We start from the raw sequence: 25838 nt of genomic DNA, 5'->3' as shown, positions 1-25838 counted from the left end.
AAGTGCTAAAGAGATTAATTAGATTAGGTGGGAATAAAATTGAAATTGCTTCAAGTTTTTGCTTTTTTAATTTTTTCTGCTATGTATCAACATATAAATTCCAGATAGTCCTCAAAATTTTGACATAATTATAAATTTTAAAAAATAAAGGTTTAATCCTAGAATCTCTTTGCTACCTAGAAAGACATCTTAAAATTAAACTTCTGTAAATATTTCTCATCAGCATGTTTTTTCCCACATTTTAAATATCTCAGAAATTCAAACATCAGTAGTATCCTAGATTTCTTAAAATTTTGTTAAAATAATAGAGTCTTACAGTTGCTCCTGATTTATATCTGAATAATACAGTGTCGTTAGCTTTTTTTGAAGGTTTAGAAAACATAAGTGTTTTGGGCCAGTAGTACAGACAGTTTGGAAGAATTATTTTGAAAGAAAGGCTTCTAAGTTTAGTGTTAGTAGATTGATTTAAGTGTTGGCATGTTTCAAGTAAGAAAAGGTTTTAAACATTTTAAGAGTAAGTTGCTATTTTATTTGCTTGGTAGTCTTTAAAGTTCAGGTTGGTATGAGGATTTGTGGATAAAATTATTTTCGATTGTTTTTAAAACATTCATAATTGAACTGTTATAAAAACCTTCAAATTATAGAAACACATAAATGGAATGAAGTTTTCCAAGTGTGCTAATTTGGAAATTATTTGGTGTTAGTGTGAGGCATGGTTTTGAGAAATGTGGCCAAATATTTAAAATGTGGTTTGTTTGTTTTTTTTTTTTTTTTAAATTATAAAAGTAGGGGAGTGTACCTTATTTAAAACAATTTGAACATTGTAGTCTTTGATAAAAGAAGTGAAAAGTCTCCCTCATTCTATGCCTCTAAATACGCTTACTATTTATATGCTCTCAGTAAAACAAAAAATAAGGAATTTAATAAGTAGTTTCCAAAAAAAGAAAAAGTCATCAGAAAAAACTAACGTATACATGAGCAGACCTTTGTATTCTGAGGAATTCAAATTAAAATTTTCAGGCATACTTGAAAAAGAAATGCCAGTAGCCCTTTACAAATATAATTGGATCAACATTGCTTTTTAGTTTTCAGTTTGAATGTTTTTATTTCTGAATTCTCAGAATGAGTTTCACCATTCATCATTTAATTTTTCTTAATTTGTAATTTCACTGACTGTAAGCAATTATACTTTTTATATTTTTAAAAGGTGAAAAGTTCACATTGAAAAAAGGCTTTGTAGATATGTTTGGTTGACATGTATGATCTTTGGTCTTTCAAATTCATAAATACATTTATAAATTCATATTTAATTTCTTATGTAGGAGAATCAAGCTTCAGAGCATTTATATATTTTGAAGTCCTACAATATTTATACTGGAAAAAGAGAAAATTCACCAGACTGTAGTCAGTGTTGAAGTTATAATAAAGAAGAAAATAGCTATAAAATGATGTGTCATAAGGAGAGTATCACTGTATAAGAATGCCAGATCTTTGACATTCTGGAGTTACACACAAATTTAAAACCCAAATTCTCTGAATCCTATGGGTATTCTGCTAGACTGAATGTTCAAATGGCTCATTTGGGAAAGCACAAGCAGGCTTATATTAATTTACTAGCGTCACACCATTTAAATAATAAAATGTTAAATAAACTTGTAATTTGAAAATTTGGAAGAGGCTCTTTTCCACAGATTTGATTTCTGCTTAAAACTGGAGTATTAAAGATTTAATTTTGAAGGAATCTTCAGCATTTTGAAAGCATCAGATTTATTTTAAACTTTTTGCTTGGCAGCAACACAGAGTGATTTTGTTTTATGTAAGCCCAAAAGGAAACGAGAAGAGAAGGAGAGATTTATTGGAAGAATATTGAGGTAGCGCTTGGAATCAAAGCTTAAGCTATATCTCCAAGCCAGTGTGATAGATAGGGTGCTTCAGGGTATCAGCACTAGAAGTTGCTGGACACTTTTTTTTTTAGTTTGCAGCCAAAGCGGTGATTTAGTTCTAATAAATTCCTGTTCCGCCCTGTTTTACTTTCCTGGACTAGAACATACAGTTGGCCTACCCCAGGATAAATTCTCTTTTAGAAAGGGATCAGGTGGTGTGGTCAGGGAAACAGCTGGAGGTCCATCCTTGTATTTGTATCTTGGTATATGCTGTATATGTACCCATTGGCATATGCTGTAACCAGTATATACGTATCTGAAGTACCCCCAAATTCATCATACAGGTGAAGTGTATAACTAATATTATCTCACTGTTGTGAGGTTATAACTCAACTTATTTGTCAGCAGGAAATTCCTGACTTTTAAGGATTTAGTTAGAGTTTGCACTAACCCCTATTCTGTTATTGAGAAATTCAACATTCTTAACAACCTATCTGAATTGCAGGAATGCATAATTATACTTTAAAGCCGTAGCTTTTGCTAAGCTAAGTTGGTGTCAAAGTGTTTTTATGATAAAGACAGTTCCCTCCCAAAAGAGAAATTGGGTTACATGTTTCTTAGCTTCCTAAGATTCCTAACCGGATCTTGTAAGGACATAAAACTAGAGATCATGGTCTGAGGCAAAATATAATAGTTATTTTAAGGGAGCAATAAATGTTTTGGCAGCAGTAGAGTCAGAGGTTGACTTCTGACAGGAGAGTTAGGAATGGCTTCATGGTGTGAGACAGGCTTAGTCCAGCTCGAAGGAACAGTGAACGAAGGAGTAGTCAGGAAAAGTGCAGGGCTATGAAGGTAGATTTGGGATAGATTGGAGAAGGTGAAAGTCGCTCACTTTCAAGTCGTGTCTGACTCTTTGCGACACCATGGACTAAACAGTCCATGGAATTCTCTAGGCCAGAATCCTGGAGTGGGTAGCCTTTCCCTTCTCCAGGGGCTGTTCCCAATGCAGGGATCGAACCCAGGTCTCCCACATTGCAGGTGGATTCTTTACCAGCCAAGCCACAAGGGAAGCCTAAGAATACTGGAGTGGGTAGCTTGTCCCTTCTCCAGCAGATCGTCCCAACCCAGGAATCGAACCAGAGTCTCCTGTATTGCAGGCGGATTCTTTACCAACTGAGCTATCAGGGAAGGCCATAGATCAGAGAGTGTCTTGCTATTACATAGAATTTTGCTTTTAGAAAGAGTTCACAAGTTACTGATGATTTGAGGGCAAGGGAGAGAGAGCTTTGCCTTGTGGAGCTGAAGTCTTAATTCAGGGAAGTTAGGGCAGTCACTTAGGAGGCTATTATAGGAATTTAAGCTAGAGGAAATGAGAACTTGAAATACACTTTCATTTTTGACTTTGATGCATTGGAGAAGGAAATGGCAACCCACTCCTGTGTTCTTGCCTGGAGAATCCCAGGGACGGGGGAGCCTGGTGGGCTGCCGTCTATGGGGTCGCACAGAGTCGGACACTACTGACGTGATTTAGCAGCAGCGGCAGTCTGTCTAATCTATGCTGTTAGCAGTGATTGTGTTACAGTGTACATATCTTCTTCCCATAATTAAAATCTTTATGCCTCTTCCCTTTGATTAGTGTTAGTTGCTCAGTCATGTCTGACTCTCTGCAACCCCGTGGCCTGTAGCCTGCCAGGCTCTTCTGTCTTTGGGATTTTCCAGGCAAGAATACTGGCGTGGGTTGCTGTTTCCTCCTCCAGGGGATCTTCCCAACCCAGGGATTCAGCCCAGGTCTCCTGCATTACAGGCAGATCCTTTATTGTCTGAGCCACCAGGGAAGCCCAAGATAATTATAATGATGTTTAAAATATATGTGATTATGTCTTTTCTTGTCCCCCAGTTTGTCCCCCCCCCCCCCCCACTTTAACTACTCACAGTTCTGTGGTAGATCACACTTTCTCATCTTAGTGCCTGTGCCCATATTGTTTCCTCTCCCTGGAATAAAGACCTTTCTCTTCCTTTTTGCTCATCTTTTAAGGGGTTGGAAAATTTTCCTTGACCCTGGGTTAGGTGTGTCTTCGTCCATTACGGTACTTCATGATTGCTTCTATTGTGTATTTGGTTATTTTACTATTTTTTGTTTATATTGTGAAGTCCTTGAAGGCAAGTACACTTTTTTTTTTTTTTAAATAATCTTTCCCTACTTCATTGTAGCTTAGAGATGTATATTTGCATAGGTTTTTGTGTGTGTTTGTTTGGTTTTGCTTATACTTTTCCTATTACTAGGTGTATTGACTTCTTAACAAGAGTATGGATTCTGAAGCCTAAATGCCTGCATTGAAATTTTGACTCTACTACTTAACTAGCTATACAACCGTGGGCAGGTTGTTTAACCACTTTATTTCTTAGTTGCTTTATTGATAATAAAATGAGTGAAATAATACTACCTAACTCATGGGGTTGTTATGAGGATTGAGTAGTACACAGTGCTTAGAACAGTGTCTGAATTAGTCATTATGTGTTTGCTGCTATTATTATAATTATGCATTGAAGTTTATATATAATTCTCTGTTCCTATTGCTAAAACAGTTGCACATGTAATACTTCCCAAATCTGCTTGGAAAGTGGTATTTTTCTTCCTGATTTCTTTTTTTCCACTGTAGGTAGTTGTGAGTGTTATTTCAGAGTAGACTTCAGGATATTTTTACCAAGTAATTATCGAGCAATTACTTTTTGCTTTATGTATTATTGGTACTTGTGATATATGCACTGGTGAACAAATATGTGAGCAGATAGATATAACAACATTATGTATTATGTTATTGGATTGTAAGGGCAGTAGAGGAATAAGAAAAATGGCAAGGGAAACGAGAGTTTAAGGGTAGAGAGGCAGTTGTAATTTTAAATAAAGTGGTCAGAGTCAGCCTTATTTTGAAGGTGATATTTGAGCAAGACAGGAAGTTGGCCATGCATCTACTTAGTAGAAGAGCATTCCAGGCTGAGGACTTCCTGCAAAGGCCCTTAAGAAGAAGTGTGTTCCGCCTTTTCACAGACTAACAAAGGAGGCCACTGACTGGAGTAGACTGATCAAGGAGAGGGGGTCAGAGGGGGCTGGGGTCAAATCATTTAAGGCAATGTGAACCATGGTAAGGAGTTTTTATCCTTTACTCCGAGTGAAATCAGGAGCCAGTGTGGAGTTTTTTGAGTTGAGAAGTGACATTGTCAGAATTAAGCATTAAGAGAATTTTATGAACGACAGTGCTGAAAATAGGTTTTAGGTAAAACCCAGGTGTCTCAGTGATAATCTGTCTGCTAATGCAGGAGACACAGGTTGGATGGCTGGGTCTGGAAGATCCCCTGAAGAAGGAAATGGCAGACCACTCCTGTATTCTTGCCTGGAAAATTCCATAGACATAGGAGCCTGACTGGCTACTGTCCATGTGGTCACAAAGAGTCAGACACAGCTGAGCACTCACTGGCCACAAAGTAAGCTAAAAGCAGGGATTATTGAAGATAATATTTTTGAAGAGATGGATTAAGTCATAGCAGGAGGTCGTGAGAATTAGTCATACTTTTAATACATTTTGAAGGTAAAACTGGGAGGATTTTCTGAAGATACGGTGTGGTGTGTGAGGGGAAGAATGGAATCAAAAAAAACTCCAGTTTGCCTTAGCAGCTGAAAGGGTGGAATTTCTCACACCTGAAATGGGAAAGGCTTTGGGAGGAGCAATTTGTGGGAAAGACCAGAAGTTCAGTTTTGGACTTGCTGAGTTCTCTTCTGTTGTGTAGCAGGTGGTTGGACGTGTGAATGCACTGACAGATAGTATTTAAAATCTTCAGACAGGAGAAGATCACCAAGTGTAGACAGAAGTGATTAGCTGAGCTTTGGATCACTCCAGCATGGAGCAGTTTGTAAAACCAGAAAGGACCAATGAGTAGGGAAGATCAGAAAGTTAAAAGACAGTGGAGTGAAGTGAAGTGAAAGTCACTCAGTCGTGTCCGACTCTTTGCGACCCAATGGATTATAGAGTTCACAGAATACTCCAGGCCAGAATACTGGAGTGGGTAGCCTTTCCCTTCTCCAGGGGATCTTCCCAACTCAGGGATTGAACCCAGGTCTCCTGCATTGCAAGTGAATTCTTTACCAGCTGGGCCATAAGGGAAGTCCTAAAAGACAGTATCGGAAAGCAATTAAGGAAGAATTGTCAACTGTGTGAAACACCCTAGATAGGCCAGTTAGGATGAGATGTGAGAAACGATTATTGGCTTTAGCATTATGGAGGTAGTTGATGACCTTGATAAGCACAGATTAGTTTTAGTGGTGTAGCCTGTCTGAAGTGGGTTTGAGGGATAATGGAAGGGAGACAACCCTTTCAAGGAGTTTTCCTTCAAAGGAGAGCATATATATTTAAACATCTAGTTCATCCAGAACTATTAAAAATGAAACCGGGTGATGTGTAAATGATGGAGGAGCTCGGAGGGTAAGTAGAGGAAGAAAAAAATTCTGAAGTGGGAGAAATGTTAATTTATTTGTATGGTAGTGGAAGTGATCCATCAGAGATTAAAAAGTTGTGGTTGATTAAAAGGAGGATTACATAGGTGATGCTCTTGAGTAGGTGCACAAATGGAGAATCTGGTATGTAAATAGATGAGAGCATGGATACTTCTATTATAACAGGTGGGAATTCCAGGTGTGGGTGACCCTTCTAGTAGTAGGTGGATAAATGTGGGGGACTCAGGAAATTCAAGGGTGTTAAGTATGAGAGTGAAAGAGGACTCAATGGGGGTTTGAGGAGAGAAAAGAAAGTGAAAGTGTAGTTGCCCAGTGGTGTCTGATTCTTTGCAGTCCCATGGACTGTAGCCCGCCAGGTTCCTCTGTCCTTGGAATTCTCCATACAAGAATTCTGGACAGGATTGCCATTCTCTTCTCCAGGGGATCTTCCTAACACAGGGATCAAATCCTGGTCTCTCATTGCAGGCACATTCTTTCCCATCTGACCCACTGGAGGAGATATGAAATAGTTATCTGGAAGTGTCTGGGAGTGAATAAACTAGGAAAATAAAATACTAATCTGATAGCATTAATATTGTACTTGAAATAAGCTAGTATGGTGATGCATTTTTCTTTCATCTTGTGTTAGTGCCCATGTGCTGCATAGGCACAGATTTGGTGGGGTTTGCATTTTTTAAAGTTGATTTTGGGAGTACAGTGAAGCTAGGGAGGGGCTAGAGAATCAACTCTATGCTGGGGGGGCAGGTGGCTAATGCTTAATGATTAATTATTATTTAATCTGATAAAGTGGTGAGGGACAGTAAAAAGGTGGTTAGATCAATGAATTGGAGGTCTTGTAGAGTCAGAATTTCTACAGTAAGTGCAATATATTTAAATATCTTCTAGTTCATCCAGAACTATTAAAAATGAAGCTGGGTGATGTGTAGTTTTTTTTTTCCTATTTATATTTTTGTTAGCAAAAATACTGCATTTATTCATTTTCTAAAAGGAAATAATTTTGTGAATGGGTAAAGAAGGAATATTGGGTAAATTTTCTCCTTTCTGTAATAGAAGGGAATGGTTAAAGAGCCTCTAAAAGTGCTCTTAGGCTGGAGAGATTGCCTCTATTAAATATCTGTTATGTGAGAGTACGTAAGATAAGCCCAACTATCTTAGGATCTAACAGAAGCCTTTCTTGTTGCCTCAGTCCTGTCTTATACCTGGAAAGCCCTCTCCGTATCTCTACAGTATTGCTCAAATGTTCTCCGCATCCAGAGTTTCTTGAGGATGAATAGCCATTGAGTGCTTAGTAGGAGTCAGCCACTTTGCTAAAATAAGCACTCTCCTTACACTAATGTAATGCATACAGCAGTTCTGTGAAGTGAATAACTTACCTCCATTTTAGATACGGGAAACAAAAGGAGGCTAGAGTTACGCTCCTGTGTCGCACAAATGAAAAAGTAGCTGAACTAAAATTTGAACCCAGATGAGCTTTCAGACTCTAGCACCAGCACTTTAATTTTTTTTTTTACCCTGTTGTTTTTACTTTCAGTGAAGTTAAATGCGCTAGATTTAGGGAGTTTATTTAGTACAACAAAGGGAACAAAAAAATCTTCTATGTGCTTTTCCTTTATTTCCTATTCCATAGAGGTAACCACTTTAAAACCATTGCTTTTTTAGGAGAAGGGGTGTTGACCTACCTGTTTCTAAGTGGCAGTTTTAGACGGTTACTTTTTTCTTTAAAATTTTAGAATAATTACTGATTTCATAATAATAACAGGATTTAGTTTCTTTTACCTGCTCCCCCTTACTCTGTTCATACCTACTTCTGATTTCCATTGCCCGATTTCTTTAGTATAAGTGTATTGAAATTAGCCCAACGTTTGTTACATACATTGTATTAGTGAATGCTGTTTTTCATTTACTTTTCTGTATGCTTATGGCTAATTCCATCTGTAAACAGAATAGCACAGAATAGACACATACCATACTAAAAAGCCAGTGTTGCCAACACTTTTAAGACACTTTGAGCTTCACCTTCAAATTCTAAAAGAATTCTCTAAGATGAAACTTGTGAACTAAACAGTAATCTGCCACCAGTGCCATGTCAGCTCATTTTATTTTTCAGTAACAAATTATAAAGCCATTTATGTATGCTCATTTCAGTCTCCTTAAAAAAGCTGACTATTTCTTCCTTTGCTTTGCAACTGCATCAGTTGATCTCTGGTTCGAGGTAGAAGGGCTTTCCTGTTGTTTTTTTTCTCTCAGCTTTCTCAATGAACTTGAGGAAAAATACTCTAGATCACTCTGATCTCCATAGCACATTTTCCTGTATAATTAGAAGTGATTCATGAGATAGATATTAATGCTAATGATTTCTTTTTAATGAATTGTGTATATTTTAGAATTTCTCCTCTGTCTCTCAAAATGTTTGGACACATGTTCATGCCATTTTATTCTTTAGATTTTTTGAGAAATCTGTGTTGCACCTCTGATTTTCTTGACCTTACTGTTTTTTAGGAGGAAGCAGTATAATTCTCAACAGAAGGGATTGTGTATTGCAGTGGTTTTCAGCTGGGACCAAGCCTCCCGTCTCCCCTACCCCCCACCCCAGGGTTCATTTGGCAATCTCTAGAAACATATTTGGTTGTCACCGTTTGTGCTGAGGATTACTGGCATCAAGGTGTATGGGTTGCAGGTGTTGCCAAACATCCTACAATGGACAGGATAGCCTACCACAGTGCAGAACTCTCAAGCCTAAAATATCAGTGGTGCTGAGACGGAAAAATTCATTTGTCTATATTAAGTTCCTTCTGTCTTTAAGTCCTAAACTTTTCCACTTCCTTTTTCCATACTCTACTCATGGTTTCAGGGTTCACCTTAAAGTCCCACTTTGTCCTGAAGTCTTTTCTTGATGGCTCTAAACCTATATTTCATCTCCTTTTTGTTGGTTCTATTATACCGTCATTAAACTCTTTGCATCTGATAGTTTATGCTGTCTTATTTCTATTTGTTTATTATCTATATATCTTGTTTTTTGTACTGTTTTAAGGATCATTGTCTTTCATTGTTTCTACTGCTTTTGAACTTGATGTTACATTGTCAGTTGGTAAAATAAAAAAAGGGCTCAGGGCCTGCCTAGGCTTTGGGAAATGTGGTGAAAGAATGGACTCATCTCTCTTGATGGCAAATTGGCTTTGATATCAGTGGATTATGGAGGAAATGATGAATGTTGTGAGTAGTGTGACTGTCTAGTAGCAAGAAGGAGAATAGATCCACCAGCCATTAAACTAGTGCGACTTTTTTAAAAACCTAGTACCCTCTGAGTTCCAAATTGGCTGTGTTTAGCTTGAATGGTACTGTTAGAGGAGATCTGTCTTTGGTTCATATTTGTTTAGTTCAGTTGTCTATGTGGAAGGGATGGTCCCTGTTGATACATTAATAAATTTGAGAAATTTTTTCAAAAAAGGATCAAGGGTTAGCTAAGAGTTAAGCATAAATCAGGCTAACCAAGATGGACTATTTCTTGAACTTTTTGTTTTAATTGGTAGGGAGAAATGGGTGAGTGGAGGAAAGTAACTTGAATCTTTAGACATGTTGGAATTGTTACGAATATACAAGTGGCCAAAGAAGAAACCCAAGTTTACGCTGAGGTATTATCTAACGTTAGTGTTACCTGTTGAAGCTTTCTTTTCCATCTGATTGGGTCCTTTGTATGTACAGTTATCATTTGGTATTTTAACACTCTTAATTTGAAAACTTCACTTTTAGTGGCAAGTAACTTTACCTTCAGAATTTGTGTCATAGTTTTATTTGACATGGTACTTTGGAGCAGGTACCATTCCATCTGCAGATATGAGTTTCTGAGCAAGGAAATGTGTAGCATTTCAAAGATAATTTTAAAATAGAAAACAGATAAATATTTTAGAGTCACTTTAACATTTATATGAAAACAGCAAGTTTTATATTTGAAGCATTTGGTAAGAAATGAAATACAAAAGTTATGTTACTTTTATACTTCTGTAGTTTGTTTATACTTGTATTATTATACATAGTAATTTTACTTTTTCTGTTAATACCATGAGAATAAGAAAAAGGCAATTTTAAAGGGGTGGAGTAGGTAGTGGTTTTTAACTGGGGATACTTTTTGTCTCCCAGGAAGCACTTGGCAGTGTTTATAGATATTTATTGCTGTCACAGTGTGGGGGTCATTTTAAGGTCGGGTGCTCCTGACTTCTTGTGGGTAGAGATCAAGGATGCTGTTCACCATTCTACAGTTCACAGGTCATCCCCCTTTGACAAAGAATTATCAGGCTTACAATGTCAGTGGCTCCAAGACTGAGGAACTACAGGATAAGGGATTGGAAAGGACCTATTCAAACCCAAAAGAAAGGTCTTGTGGCCCGTAAACATACTGCTTCACTGGCAGTGAATGAAAGGCAAAGTGTAGTGTGTTTCTGCTGTTAAATGTATGAGTTCTGGAAGTGTGTATTACTGTAATGAAATAAGTGTTTCTGTACTGGTATCGCTGTAAAGTGGTACAACATTTCTGAGGCGCCTTTGAAAATATCAAAGTTCTTTGTATTTCATACTTTTGATTCATTGATTCCACTTACAGGAGTCTATCCTAAGGTAATAAACAGATGCCATACAAAGTTTATTATTGCGATATTAAATGGAATTACTTTTAATTGTAATGAGCTGGAAGCAGACCTAAAATTTTTTCTTTAAGGTGGTTATTAAATAATGGTACCATCAAATACGGTACATATTTTAAAATCTTACTTTCAGAGACTGCTTGCGTGGTGACTGTACCACAGTGAATGAGGTGGGGGATCAAAGGAATACTAATTTAGGATGCCCAACTTAGATTTAAAAAAATATATTAGAGAAGATATATTTTCTACTATAATATGTATACTACTAAAAATGTACTGTAGTAATGATTACTGGGCACATTATGGCGAATTTTCATTTTATGTTCTGTAAATTTTTTCCCATGACTATTCTATGTCTATATGGGGCTTCCCATGTGGCTCAGTGGTATCCACCTGCCAATGCAGGAGACATGGGTTCAATCCCTGGGTCGGGAAGATACCCTGGAGGAGGAAATGGCATCCTGCTTCAGTATTCCTGTGAGGAGGAATCCCATGGACAGAGGAGTCTGGTGGGCTACAGTCCATAGTGTTGCAGAGAATCAAGACATGGCTGAAGATGTACATGCACGTATTGTATATATAGAATCAGAAGGGGGTGGGACAGTCATCTTTTTAATTTTTAATCTTTGGTACAGTTTTGTAGGAGGGCTGTCATTTCTCAGACTGTTAACTGAAAAATCTGTCCTTTGCCATATGCTGAGTTTCCATTTATGTTTGGGTCTATTTCTGGGCTCTCTGTTCCACTGACATTTTTAATGTTTGCTCAATTAATTGGTAAAGATATTATAAAAGTATAATTATACAAAAGAAATGTTCTCTTGATTGGGGCTCCATGTAGAGATTTCTGACTTGGTAATTTATATTTTAAAGTTCTTAAAAATGGCAGCATTTTGTGTAAGCAATTACGTTATTTTTGCCCATCTTCTGCTCATGTAATTCAGTGTTCAGATTAAATTTACTTGTATTTGTCAGATAGTTATGATTAAATTCTTATCACACTTTGTCTGCTGATGAAATTCAGATTCAGTTGACTTGTCTTTGTTTGCTCCAGTCAGATTGTTACAGCTGAATTCTTACGACACTCTAAGTCTCCCGATTCAAAGCCCCGTCATCTTGGGTCAGTGATAAGTCTCATTAATTTGTTTGTTTTCGTGCATTCATTTTTTTCCACATTTCCCTTTGTTTACAGATTGTACGGCATCTGCTTTCCCTTGGAGATAGTGTTGGGCTCTCCTATGCTCTGCTATGTTAGCTTCCCACACAGATTTTGCATGCAAAGCAGTGAGCTGAGTAATCTTAGTAGAATCTGGAACTGTAAGAGGCAACAAGTTAAGATGTAGCTGCTGGCCACTAAAATGTTCCAGAAGTAGCTGGGAAATAAAGGAATGGATTTTCTACCCTTGGGCTCTGAAAAATAGCTTTAACCTGAAAATTGTGAGGGAAACATATTTGTTCTAGTACTTACCAGTTCCTATATAGGAAAAAGATGAGTGCAGTGTTTGAAAGGAGAATACATTTTTTAGTCGTATGAGGTATTTTCCTTCGTAGAGGAGCTACTGCATAAAGGGAAAAATGAAGAGGAATGAGAACAAAGGAAGCAGAGGGAGGTGAAGTTACTTAATGGTAATGCATTTCAGTGGATTCTTGAGTTAATTTGAGCAGAGTAGATGAAAATTCTGAGTATGTATTGGAGGAAATTTTTATGTGGAGGAGTTGATTCTAAAGTTGAAAACGTGTTTGTGTTTCATGAGCCATCTGTTTAGAATAATTTTATTTTCATTTGAAAACTAAGGATTTTTTTTTGTTGTTTTTCTTTTCTAGTTTCTCGTTCTATGAGTACATTCATAAGAAAATTATTTTTGTTGCCAAATTTTTAGTTGACTTACTCACGGCTTGTTTTTGTGCTCAAATTACATAATTTTCAGGGAAGCATTTTCTGCTTTTGTTTTTATTGGTTGTGTTGCATCTAAAAAGTTATAGAAGCTTTTTTTCCCCTCCAATTATGTATGTCATAATTTGAGTTGTATCAGTTGGAGATGATATATAGAGTAAGTCTGCTTGTTACCTGTGAAGCTTAAAGTACAAATTCAGTAATTCATTTCATTGTACGGGACTTAGTTACTGTCTGCTCTAGTGAGCTAGAGTCGTTAAAGCTCCCCATAGTTTGCTTTACCAGGTCTCCCATCACGTTTTTTCTTGCTCTTTACATTAATGTGGTGGTGTTCACGTGTCATAGGTGGACTTTAAAGCAATTCATGGAAAGATGCGTCTTTTTTTTTCTCAAATGTGTACATGGAAATTCTAATTCATGAAACAGGTTATGACTTAGGGAATGATTATTAAAACTATGGAAAGAATTCTTAAGAAATGAAAAGTATATGGCTCTTATTTCAGCAACCTCCCCTAGTATGTTTAAGTTTTAGTTAAATGACTCTTGAGAGTCCCTTGGACTGCAAGGAGATCCAACCAGTCCATTCTAAAGGAGATCAGTCCTTGGTGTTCTTTGGAAGGAATGATGCTAAAGCTGAAATTCCAGTACTTTGGCCACCTCATTCGAAGCGTTGACTCATCGGAAAAGATTCTGATGCTGGGACGGATTGGGGGCAGGAGGAGAAGGGGACGACAGAGGATGAGATGGCTGGATGGCATCACTAACTCAATGGACGTGAGTCTGAGTGAGCTCTGGGAGTTGGTAATGGACAGGGAGGCCTGGCGTGCTGCGATTCATGGGGTTGCAAAGAGTCGGACATGACTGAGCGACTGAACTGAACTGAAATGACTATAGGGAATCTAGTGAAATTTAAAGAAATTTTAGTAACCATTGGCAATTGGATAGTACTCAGAAGTTAGTATTAGTCATGTCAGAAATTAAAATGTGCTGCATCTGCCTATTAAACGTCAAATTCCCCTTCCCAAAAGAAATCTAGGGAAAGGAGGGAAAACTTAATCATGCATATAGCTTTAAATAATCACCATGATCAAATTTTAAAGCCGTTTAGTTCAGTTCAGTCGTTCAGTCATGTCCGACTCTTTGAGACCCCATGGACTGCAGCACGCCAGTCCTCCCTGTCCATCACCAACTCCCAGAGTTTACCCAAACTCATGTCCATCGAGTCAGTGATGCTCTCCAACCATCTCACCCTCTATTGTCCCCTTCTCCCACTTTCAGTCTTTCCCAGGATCAGGGTCTTTACTAGTGAGTCAGTTCTTCACATCAGGTGGCCAAAGTATTGGAGTTTCAGCTTCAGCATCAGTCCTTCCAATGAATATTCAGGACTGATTTCCTGTAGGATGGACTGGTTGGATCTCCTTGCAGTCCAAGGGACTCTTCAAGGGTCTTCTCCAGCACCACAGTTCAAAAACATCAATTCTTTGGCTCTCAGCTTGCTTTATAGTCCAACTCTCACATCCATACATAACTACTGGAAAAACTATAGCTTTGACTAGATGGACGTTTGCTGGCAAAGTAATGTCTCTGCTTTTTAGTATGCTGTCTAGGTTGGTCATAATTTTCCTACCAGGGAGTAAGTGTCTTAATTTCACACCTGCAGTCACCATCTGCAGTGATTTTGGAGCACCCAAAAATAAAGCCTGCCACTGTTTCCATTGTTTCCCCATCTATTTGCCATGAAGTGATGGGACCTGATGCCATGATCTTAATTTTTGAATGTTGAGTTTTAAGCCAACTTTTTCACTCTCCTCTTTCACTTTCATCAAGAGGCTCTTTAGTTCTTCACTTTCTGCCATAAGGGTGGTGTCATCTGCATTTCTGAGGTTATTGATGTTTCTCCCAGCAATCTTGATTCCAGCTTATGCTTCTTCCAGTCCAGCGTTTCTCATGATGTACTCTGCATAGAAGTTAAATAAGCAGGGTGACAATATACAGCCTTGCTTTTCCTATTTGGAACCAGTATGTTGTTCCATGTCCAGTTCTAACTGTTGCTTCCTAACCTGCATACAGATTTCTCAAGAGGCAGGTCAGGTGGTTTGGTATTCTCATCTCCTCCAGAATTTTCCAGTTTATTGTGATCCACACAGTCAAAGACTTGGGCATAGTGAATAAAGCAGAAATAGATGTTTTTCTGGAACTCTGTTGCATTTTCGATGATCCAGTGGATATTGGCAGTTTGGTCTCTGGTTCCTTTCCCTTTTCTGAAACCAGCTTGAACGTCTGGAATTTCACGGGTCATGTATTGCTGAAGACTGGCTTGGAGAATTTTGAGCATGACTTTGCTAGCATGTGAGATGAGTGCCGTTGTGCAGTGGTTTGAGCATTCTTTGGCATTGCCTAGTAAAAATGCTAGTAGTGAATAAAATTTACCTACCATATGATCCACCCATTGAACAGGAAGTTGTGAAGTCACACATCAGCTCTTTTTTAACTTTTTGAGTAACTGCCAATCCAAGCTATTTTCCAAAAGGGCTGTATACCATTTTACATTCCCATCAGCAGTATGTAGGTTTCCACCTGTCCTACTTCCTCCCCAACACTTGTCATTGAATACATCTTTTTTAATGTAACAATTTCAGTGGGTGTGGAATGGTATCTTGTGGTTTTGATGTGCATTTCCTTAATGCACATCTTTTCATGAACTTAATGGCAGTCTGTCTCCTGATACTGTACCCCTTAAACAATAACGTGTCAACCATCCCTTCTGCAAAGCCCTGGCATATGCCTTTCTGCAGTGTCTTTGACTATTCTAGATACCTCATAAAAGTGAAATCAGAATACTTCTTCTTTTGTGTCTGGCTTATTTTGCTTAGTGTGATGTGTTCAAGATTAATCATTGTTTTAGTATGTGAAAGTTTCTCTTCCTCTTTAAGGCTATATCCCACTGTATGTGTATGTGTGTGTGCACGTTTTGTTTATCTCTTCATCTGTTGAGATACATTAGAGTAGTTGCCAGCATGTGTGTAAGTGAGTTTCATTTGACTTTCTGTTTTTGGATCTTTTGCATCTCTATCTTTTAAAAATGGATTTGCTGGGTCATGTAGTAACTGTTTGGTCCTTTTAAAGCATCTTTGGCACAGTGACTCCACTGTTCTGCGTTCTGACAGGCAGTGCCACATAGTTCTCAGTTTCCCTACATACTGGCCAGGCAGCAGTTATCTCTGCTGTGTGTGTGTGTGGCGGGGGGAGGTGTCGGTTTGTTTTGTTTTGGTTTTTGTTGGATAGCCCTCTAATGGATGTGGAGTTCTGTTTTATTGCAATGTCCTGGATATTAACACCTTATCAGAAAGATGATTTGCATATAGTCTCTCCCATTCTCTGGGTTGACTCTTCACTCTTTGCCGATAGTGTCCTTTGATACACAAGTTTTTTTATTTTAATACAGTTCAGTTTATTTCTTTTGTTGCCTGTACTTATGTGGGAGGGTGTTACAATATCTTTCACATCAACAGTGGTAGGTTTGGAAATGTCTTGGGAATGTATCAGGAACTTTTCAAGCCCACAGTGAAGCTCACATTTTCTAGACTTTAAATTTTTTATTTTGAAGTTGAATTTTTATCAATGGTCACGAATATTTCAGTTGATTTTCTTGATTTTTTTTTGAGAACATGTCTACTGGTTTCTTTTGGTCTTGAATAAGCGTTCTTTATTTGACATTCTTTTCAAGTAAAAAAGGCTTTCTATGTAAAATAGCTCACTCAGCTGGCACCAGTATTTAGCTTTTTGCTACTTGATATGTCTACAGTATTTTGCTAGGCAACAGAAATCCTTTATGTATATTTTTCATGTTGTTGTCTGTGCTATGCTATCGCTTCAGTCGTATCCAACTCTTGCAACCCTGTGGACTGTAGCGCACCAGGCTCCTTTGTCCATGGGATTCTTTGGGTAAGAATACAGCAGTGGGTTGCCATGCCCTCCAGGGAAGCTTCCCAACTGAGGGATCAAACCTTCATATCTGTATCTCTTGCATTGCCAGGCGGGTTCTAGTGCCCCTGGGTTGTTAAAAAGACGTATGTGTACTCAAAGATCAAGATTTAAATAAGTTAGGAAATTTGCTTTGTTCAACTTTGCAGTAAAATAGTTCATTTTTTTTAATTGTGATTTTGTGTTGATAAGGAAGGTAACAGCTACTGCCAGTGGAGCTGGGTGCTGCTGCTTTGCTCTGCGCTGAAGTGTCGGCCTGTTACCCCTGCTGCGTTTGCACCCACTGTCACTGCAGATGTCAACTCAGTGAAAAAGTCAGCTCTACTCTTAGGAAAATAGCTGTGACCTCTTGGGGCCACACTTTGAGAGCTGCTGGCTTAGTCTGTAGGGTTGCTGAACCGGGTGGAAGAGTGATTGCAGACTAGCAGTCTTAGCTTGCTTAAGTAGTCTCCTGTGTATGAGATCTATCTGCTGCCATTAATGGTTACAGTGTTTGGAGGAATGGTTGGTGTTCCTGACCTTTGTATCTCTTAGAATTTAGGTTATTCAGACAGATTTCATCACTAAATTTCCTTACATTAGTGGTAAAATGTGAGGGGACAGGAATAAAAAAGATGTTGATATTTTCATGAACAGATGTGAAAGTTATATACAGATATTAATCAACCTTTTACTTCGCAAGATATGTCTTGTATAGAACGTGCGGTATATGCCTTTTAAATGATAAAATACTAAAAATTTTAGTTGAAAGCAAAAGAACTAGGAGAAATTGAAGTTTATTTTACTATTTTAACAGATAACAAGACAAGAAAATTTACTAGTCTATATAAGCATTACAGGGGGCTTTCCAGGTAACTCAGTGGTAAAGAATCCACCTGCCAGTGCGGGAAATGTGGGTTCAATCCCTGAGTCGAAAAGATCCCCTGGAGGAAGAAATGGCAGCCCACGCCAGTATTCTTGTCTGGATAATCCCATGGACAGAAGATCCTGACAGGCTACAGTCCATGGGGTCGCAGAGTCGGACACAACTGAGCAACTAAGCACACACACATAAGCATTATTTATACCTTGGATGTTAAGAGCTTAGGGTGTGGGAGTCTACTTAAAATTGTGAATGTAAGGTTGGGCCAGTTTCTAATTACTTAAGTGGGGACAGTAACACCTCCCTTTGTTGTAAGAGATGGAGGCAGAGTAATGGTTTTAAAATGTGGAAAGTGGAACTTAGACAATAAGCTTTCGACTAGAAATACCAGTAGTTAATTTTCAAGATTTTAATCTGATTTAGGTTTTGTTTGGATCAGGAGTCTGGGAGAATTGGATGGAAGCATGTAGGAGCTTGTGAGTTAGATTGATCAGGTGTGGTGCAGGCTGCTGAACAAAGTCATTCTCACAACTACTTTTCCTGATCTTAATTTTGTTAGTGTTGTGATGTATTCTGTATTTGTACTTTTTGTTCAAGAATTGTGACTCTACATGGTGTTATATATATATTTTTTAATTTTTTACTTACAGGATTCAGTGGTCCCAATTTAAAGGCTATTTTATTTTCAAACTGGAGAAGGTGATGGATGATTTCAGAACTTCAGCTCCTGAACCAAGAGGTCCTCCCAACCCTAATGTTGAATATATTCCCTTTGATGAAATGAAGGAAAGAATACTGAAAATTGTCACTGGATTTAATGGGTATGCATTTAATTCTGCGTTAAAGGTTTAATTTTTAGCAGATCATTAAATATTTTTCCTCTAAGTTTTGAAGTGTCTAGTTGTTTGATAACTGATTATTCATTTGAATAAGCTCTGTGTCTCATGATGTATATATATAGATAGATAGATGTTATTGAGTTCCATTTTATAAGTAGTTGAAATTCTCACAGCTTTTTTTTTTTTTTTTTACACTTGAACCACCTTTATATGGTTCACTGGCATTTAGACTTCAAATGTGTGTGACACTGGAAACATCAAATATTTAAAAATTTTTTGTATTTATTTTATATTTGATATTATAAATCTTTATACTTTGGAACCTGTTATTGAGGTAAGTGACATTTCTTTTAAAATGAAAAGCAATTTATGAAAGGATTCTACTTCGATTCTACTTTTTAATTAAAAATATTTTTGTAAGAGTCCCTGTTTTCCCTCCAGTAAGGAACCGTTTTAGCCTTTTATAAAACATAGCACTGAAAAGTTACTCTCCACCAAAAATGAAGCTGACTTTTAAATTAAATGTCATATTCTGTTATTTTAAATACTTTCTTTTCAGGACTTTGTATTTTTAGGGCTCCCTTTATTGAAGGCAAGAAGTATTTTTGAAGTTGAATTGTTCAGTGTTTAAATTGGCATAATTTGGAGTGTGGAATGACAATACCTAATTTAGTGAATTGTGGATATGTTAACCATGAATTTATATTTAGGGATAGTTTTTGATGAGATTTCATTTGTATTTTTAGGAAGCAATGGTCTCAATTTTTTCTTCAGATATTTAATCACATGGGATTTGCAACAAGATAGTGTAATTCACTTAACCCTTTATTTTATGTCATGTTTCCCTGCTTAGCAGTTTGATTTAAGGTATCAAATTCTTAAACTTTGGTTTTGGGTATGTTGCCAAAATACTCATGGGAGAAATTAAAGCTGCTCTTAGGGGTTTGGGATTGGAGGGAGACTTGTTTTCCATGGACCCTGTTGTATTAGTGAAAATTATCTAACTGTATACATATATCTACTTACTCATTTTTTTAAAGCATATACCAAGATGAAGCCACGTGCTATGTATTGGAAGTATGTTACATAAGGCTTACTATTGAATATGGTTAAGAATACTTCTTGGGGATGTTTATAAATAGTGCAGAGGTTGATAGTACTTAGACATTATGGTAACTCATCTTTTATTTCAGTAAGTTATGGCTCATTTAAAATTAAGAGTTATGGTCAAACAGGTCAAGTTATACCACTGCTTTGTGAATATGAGGCTACTTGTGATTCTAAATTAGTAATACCATTTTCAGTTCTTACACATTAAATTGGATGAAACACAGCTATATAGGTATTAAATATTTCTCATTTGTTTATTTGTTAAATAGGTGCCTTTCCTTCTCCAAGATATTTTATACACACACACACACACACACACACATATATATAATTTGTTAAATAGGTAATTGACTTACCTCTGAAAAGGACTTGAACAGTCCTTAAATGCCTAAGCATATGTAAGTATAATTTCTTTTAAAATATTTTTTATCTTGAACTATAATTTATATTTTTACTTTGATATTTCAAAATGGCAGTTTGCATATTATTTTTCTTAAGCAGAACTCAAGTCTTAATCAATGATACATTAGTATTTTTGTATTTTTCATTTTTGATTTACCCATTTTTATCTATATCATAATATTTGATATGTGGTACATTGAAACATCTTTGTAATATTTTTCAGTTTTATTTTTGTGTTTGAATATACATCGATTAGTTGTTGCTCTAAAAATTTTTTCCTTCAAGGTGGTGAGTAAAAGTAGCATCTTTTGCACCTAGTTGAAGGGTTTGTCTTTGCCAGTATTCCTCTTCTGCTCTTTGTAATAGATCATCTTTTAAATTAAAAAAGTTACAATAGTGTGTTCATAATTTTTAAAATATCCTCATATGTCCTAGGAGTATATGAAGAAAAGAAAGGAGGATCATGTTGTATGCTAGTTGTATTTTACTTTTAGAAGAGCTTTGAAATTTTTATATCAGTACAGTTACGTCTGTGTGTTCTGTTTGTCTTTATTTGAAATGGCTGCATTATTTTCTGTTACATTAACAGATTATGTAGTTCATTTTTTCTGCTCCCTTGGTGGGCATTTATTTTTTTAGCTGTTACAAGTGCTTGTAGTGCGCCCCCTTGTACATACACTTTTGTGTATGATGAATGGCGTATGTTGAATTTATATATAGATTTATTGTTCCTTTTTTTATTTTGTAGAGACCGTTACTAGGTTATCATGTATGCACACTTAAAATTTTTATTATTATTGCCAGATTGACCTCAGAGAGTATTTTCATTGATGCTTCTGTGTTATATGTAAATGCTGTTTATTTTTTCAGTATTTTTGTGGGTCTGTCCGTGGATTTGTGTCTCTTTGATTGCAAGTGACATGGAGCATGCGTGTCCTTAGTGACTCTTTAATGAATTGGTTTCTTTCATATCTTTTTTGGTTTTTCTTATCTTTCAGTGATTTTCTTATTGGTAAGTTCATTTTGCTGTTTTTGTTTTTAATTAGTGAAAGCTCTATAATAAATGCTTCAAATTATTTTGGTATGAAAAGATTATTTTCTAAAACTACTACTGTCAGTATATAAATTTTTCCTCTTTTAAGTGTAAATTATCCATTTACTTGTTGGCCGGATTTTCTGAACTGTAAGATTCTGGACACCAAGGGTGGCTATCTTTTCCATACAAAGCCTAGAAGAGTAAGTGCCTGAATTTAGTAGATTATCAGACAAACAGATACTGAATGAATGAGTGAAAGGAATAAAAGCATGCTTCTGTATCTATACTTTGTTTAATGGGGCATGGTAGAATTACATGGTTGAATGCTCAAGGTTACTTTTTAAAGAATTTTAGTCATATTTTCTTGTCCTTTTAAAATTACTTTTGAATTTTAACATTTTATAGAAGATGGACTATAGCTACTCTACAGAACTGAAGTTAAAGTTTCTTAGGTGAGAAACACCAAAAATTAAAAATTAATGGAATTAGAAGCTTAATGTGGGATTATAATGAACAAGAGTATCTGGGATTACTCAAAGCGGGCCATTTATGAAAATCGGCTTCCTACCATAGATAACTGTGAATATAATTTAGAAACTGTAGCCAGTAGTTCTTTCCTATAATGAATGGTACACAAGAGAGATTTTGAGAGGGCGAGAGAAGTATAACTTAAATTTCTTGTAGTTTTTAAAAGATCATTTTATATCCTTCTAACTACTAAAGTGGAATAATAATGAATATAAATTAATTACTTAAGTCTTCCTCTGCTTTTGACAATCTGTTAGACCTAAGACCTCGGGAAAATTAGCAGTAAGCTTCCCTTGCTGTGGGTAGTTGACTAAAAGGGCATGGCTGTGTATTTATGAGGGCATCTAGCCACTGTGGCAACCCACTCCAGTAATCTTACCTGGAAAATCCCATGGACGGAGGAACCTGGTAGGTTGCAGTCCATGAGGTAGCTAAGAGTCGGACACAACTGAGCGACTTCACTTTCACTTTCACGCATTGGAGAAGGAAATGGCAACCCACTCCAGTGTTCTTGCCTGGAGAATCCCAGGGATGGGGGAGCCTGCTGGGCTGCCGTCCTTGGGGTCGCACAGAGTCGGACACGACTGAAGTGACTACGTAGCAGCAGGCAAAGTGCACAACCATTTGATACCTAAAAATCTTGGTTATATCACTGCTAAGGTGTCAGTTGTAACTGAGGAGTGCTTATCTTTTGGCATGATGGCCTGACTATAAAATTTCTTCTCTGGAGTTATTTAAGTTATTTTAATGTACATAATCGGAGTTCGCTTAGTCCTGAAAACTTTCAAATGATTGTTCTTTTTTCTTTTTTAAAATTTATGTTTTTAATTGGAGGATGATTACTTTACCGTGATTTGCTGGTTTCTGCTGTACATCAGTATGAATCAGCCACAGGTATACGTGTGTCCCCTCCAGCTCTTGCACCCAAATGACTTGTTTGTATGCTTACGTGCACCAGTGCAGATACCTTTAAGTTTCTGCACCTGAGGGTTTTTGCCTCTTCATATTTTTTTAAAGGTTTATATACAAGATTTTCAATACTTTAAAATCTGGATTATAGATATAAAACATTTACTCCTTTTTTGATTTTATTTTGTTTGCTTTATAGTTAGCTTAAGATTATTCAAGGATGAGAGAATGGGTTCTAGCCTTTTGTTACTTGGTTCTTTTACTCCTTTTACCTATTTCTGCTTGCTGGTGTACCTGTTCCTCTTGGGGAAAATAGAGTTATTGCATTTTATGTTCATTATTTGTCAGTATTTGTTGAGCATGTTGAATCTATTAGAAGAACTTATTTATTTATTTCTAATCTATTAGAAGAACTTATTTATTTTTTCTCTATTACCTTTTTTAGCATAACTTGTTGAGACTCAAGGTTGCTTAGTAACCTTCCCTCCTTACTCCCCTTTACTGCCTTGCCTTGTGTGTTGGTAATAGGGTTTGATGTGATGCTGTCTTTAATAAAATTTTATAATTGAAAGAGAGGAAATAACAGAAACTTAATTAATTTTTCTTCACATTTTTATTTGAAGCAAGTAAAGTAATTCAGGCACTGTAGAAGGTGATTAACTGGCTAAAAGTGTTGTCAGTTGCTGCACATTTCTTTTAGGGTAGGGAATGATGTAGAAACTAGTTTACGGTTATGTACCATTATTGAAAGGGCCAAACTCTTCTTTTTCTTAACTTACAATGCTGTTTTCAATAAATCCCAATTTCTAACATTTGTTTTGAGGTATAAAATATATGCACATGAATATTTATGACATGTATATATTTATATAGATGTTAAAGCCTGATCCAGAAAGAACGTATTGATTTAAGTAAGATTGTATCACAAGATTCCACTGGTGATTTCTGACTTCTGTAGAACTTTAGAGTAAACAAAACTCAGTACATTTAATCTTTGATATCTAAGAGATACTTAAGTTAATTTCCACTTAAATAGTAATTTTGTTAATTAAGACAGTATAAATGTGGACCTTAATAGAAAATAAAGATGTAGTAAAAAGTACACCTTTATGCATAAAAGTTATTGGCTGTTTCAGCATTTTTTAAACCAGGTGTCTGATTTTATGGTTAGCTCTTTTAGCCTTTTACTTTAATGGTCTCTGTGTTTTAATATCCTTTATCTTTTTTTATGAGGAACATTGCTTTATAACGTATGTGAAAGTTGCTCAGTTGTGTCTGACTCTGTGAGCCCACGGGCCATAAAGTCCATGAAATTTTCTAGGCCAGAATACTGGAGTGGGTAGCCTTTCCCTTCTCCAGGGGATCTTCCCAATCCAGGCATCGAACCCAGGTCTCCCACATTGCAGGTGGATTCTTGACCAGCTGAGCCACCAGGGAAGCCCAATATATAACTGTATAACACACATATAATTATATAATGTAGAAGTAAGATAAAGATTTTAATTTTTTTGATGGATGCTTTCTTTCTAGCTGAATATCTTGTTGTATATCCAGAATATTGGCACATCTTGATGATCAAACATTTAAACAGATAAATTAAAAAATATTAATTTTAGTCACTTAGAATCTTTCTTGGGTTAAAATACAAGACAGGAAATTCTAACTTTACAGCCTGGTGTTTACAGTTTCTAATTTATGCTTAGATGTCTTTCTCTGTTCAGCAGCATTCTTGATATATGAATTCCGATAGCTTTTAGGTACATAAGATTTGAATTTTTTTTTTTAGGTCAATAGATGGGGACAGATTGCAGGCAGATTAAGGTATATACGTAATGTAAAACGTGTGATCCTGTTTCATCAGATTTAGTTACTTTTTGGAATTAAAAGAAATATTTTTAAAAACATTTTTTGTTTGGTTTCACCATAGTTGGTCTCTGGAGGGTTTGTGCCTTCTCAAAATCTTCAGTAAATAGCAGATGAAATTGGGATAATGATAGGAACTAAGATTTAGTCATAAAGTATGGGCTTCCCTGGTAGCTCAACTGGTAGACTGCCTGCAGTGCAGGGTACCCTAGTTTGATTCCTGGGTCAGAAAGATCTGCTGGAGAAGGGATAGGCTCCCCACTCCAGTATTCTGAGGCTTCCCTGATGGCTCAGCTGGTAAAGAATTGTCCTGCAACATGGGAGACCTGGGTTAGACCCCTGGGTTGGGAAGATCCCCTGGAGATGGGACTGGCTACCCACTCCAGTATTCTGGCCTGGAGAATTCCTGGAGTGTATATATAGTCCATGGGATCGCAAAGAGTTGGACACAGCTGAGCGACTTTCACTTTCAAGTGGTTTATATACATTATGTATCAGCGCTCATAATAATTACTTAAGAAATGTGTTTTCAGAATTCTTGTTCGCCAGAAGACTTTAAAGAGGTAAATTCAACCTGGGCACAGTGTCCCAGAGGGTTAGCCAGGATTTTTTTTTTTAAAGCCATACTACCCTGTATGTAACTAGTGTTTTGTTAGATGTTGTAGACATACTTTTTGGGGGTTTGCTTAACAAAATGCGTGCTAATCATATCCTTATTAAGTTATTTTCTTCCAGTTCCTTATGTAATCTTAATTTTCATCTTAGGATGTAGACAAGTAATATATAGGTAATGCAAAGTAAACGGAATGCATTTTAAATAATTCAAAATATTTTTCTACTTAATTGTTTTACGGTGCACCTTTACTAATAAATATCTTTCCCCATTCTCCCAATTTCAGGATTCTGGTTCATATTTTTCATTGAGAGTTAGTCGCGTTCATTTTTGCTCTTTTTTTCTTCTTAGCACATGTCTTAGTTTAGCTAGTGATAATTTTTTATTAGAAAAATTGTTAATGTTTTCAGTAAACTGTCTTGTATGCTGTGTAAACTGTTGTGTAGTGGAAGAGAAAGAGAAGCAGACCTGTCATAGAGTTGTACCAGGCATTCATTTTGGATTTACCTGGTTTATTTTTATACCTTCTTTTAAAGACCCACCTCAAATTAAATGTTCCCATTTTTATGTTCGATTCCCTGGCATACAATTTATTCTTTCTCTGTAGCACTGTGTACACAATTTTATTAGCATTTGTTGTCATAATTGTTTACCTTAAGTGTCTTTCAAGTCTGCTATTGAGTAAACTATAGTCGGCTCTCATGTTTACATAAAAGACTAAAAAGTACTTAATCTTAAATGCAGTTGTCAAAATTATAATAATTGTTTCCT

At 36.6% G+C, this 25838-nt stretch overlaps 1 protein-coding gene across 5 annotated transcripts in view; it reads left to right on the top strand.

The window, feature by feature from the left end:
* PPP4R2 (protein phosphatase 4 regulatory subunit 2) overlaps positions 1-25838 on the top strand; it is a 55550-nt gene that overhangs the window by 21437 nt on the left and 8275 nt on the right. For 4 of the 5 annotated variants that reach the window (XM_044933951.2, XM_006070146.4, XM_044933952.2 and 1 more), the window contains exon 3: positions 18418-18588. In XM_044933951.2, the coding sequence (XP_044789886.1) occupies positions 18418-18588 (171 nt within the window). Of the gene's footprint in view, positions 1-12081; positions 12148-18417; positions 18589-25838 lie in introns of all 5 variants that reach the window. The other variant, XM_044933950.2, reaches the window with a different exon arrangement.

This window comes from Bubalus bubalis, chromosome 21 (assembly GCF_019923935.1).
Source record: "Bubalus bubalis isolate 160015118507 breed Murrah chromosome 21, NDDB_SH_1, whole genome shotgun sequence".
In the NCBI taxonomy this organism is placed as follows: domain Eukaryota; kingdom Metazoa; phylum Chordata; class Mammalia; order Artiodactyla; family Bovidae; genus Bubalus; species Bubalus bubalis.
This window is presented reverse-complemented; position numbering and strand designations above follow the sequence as displayed.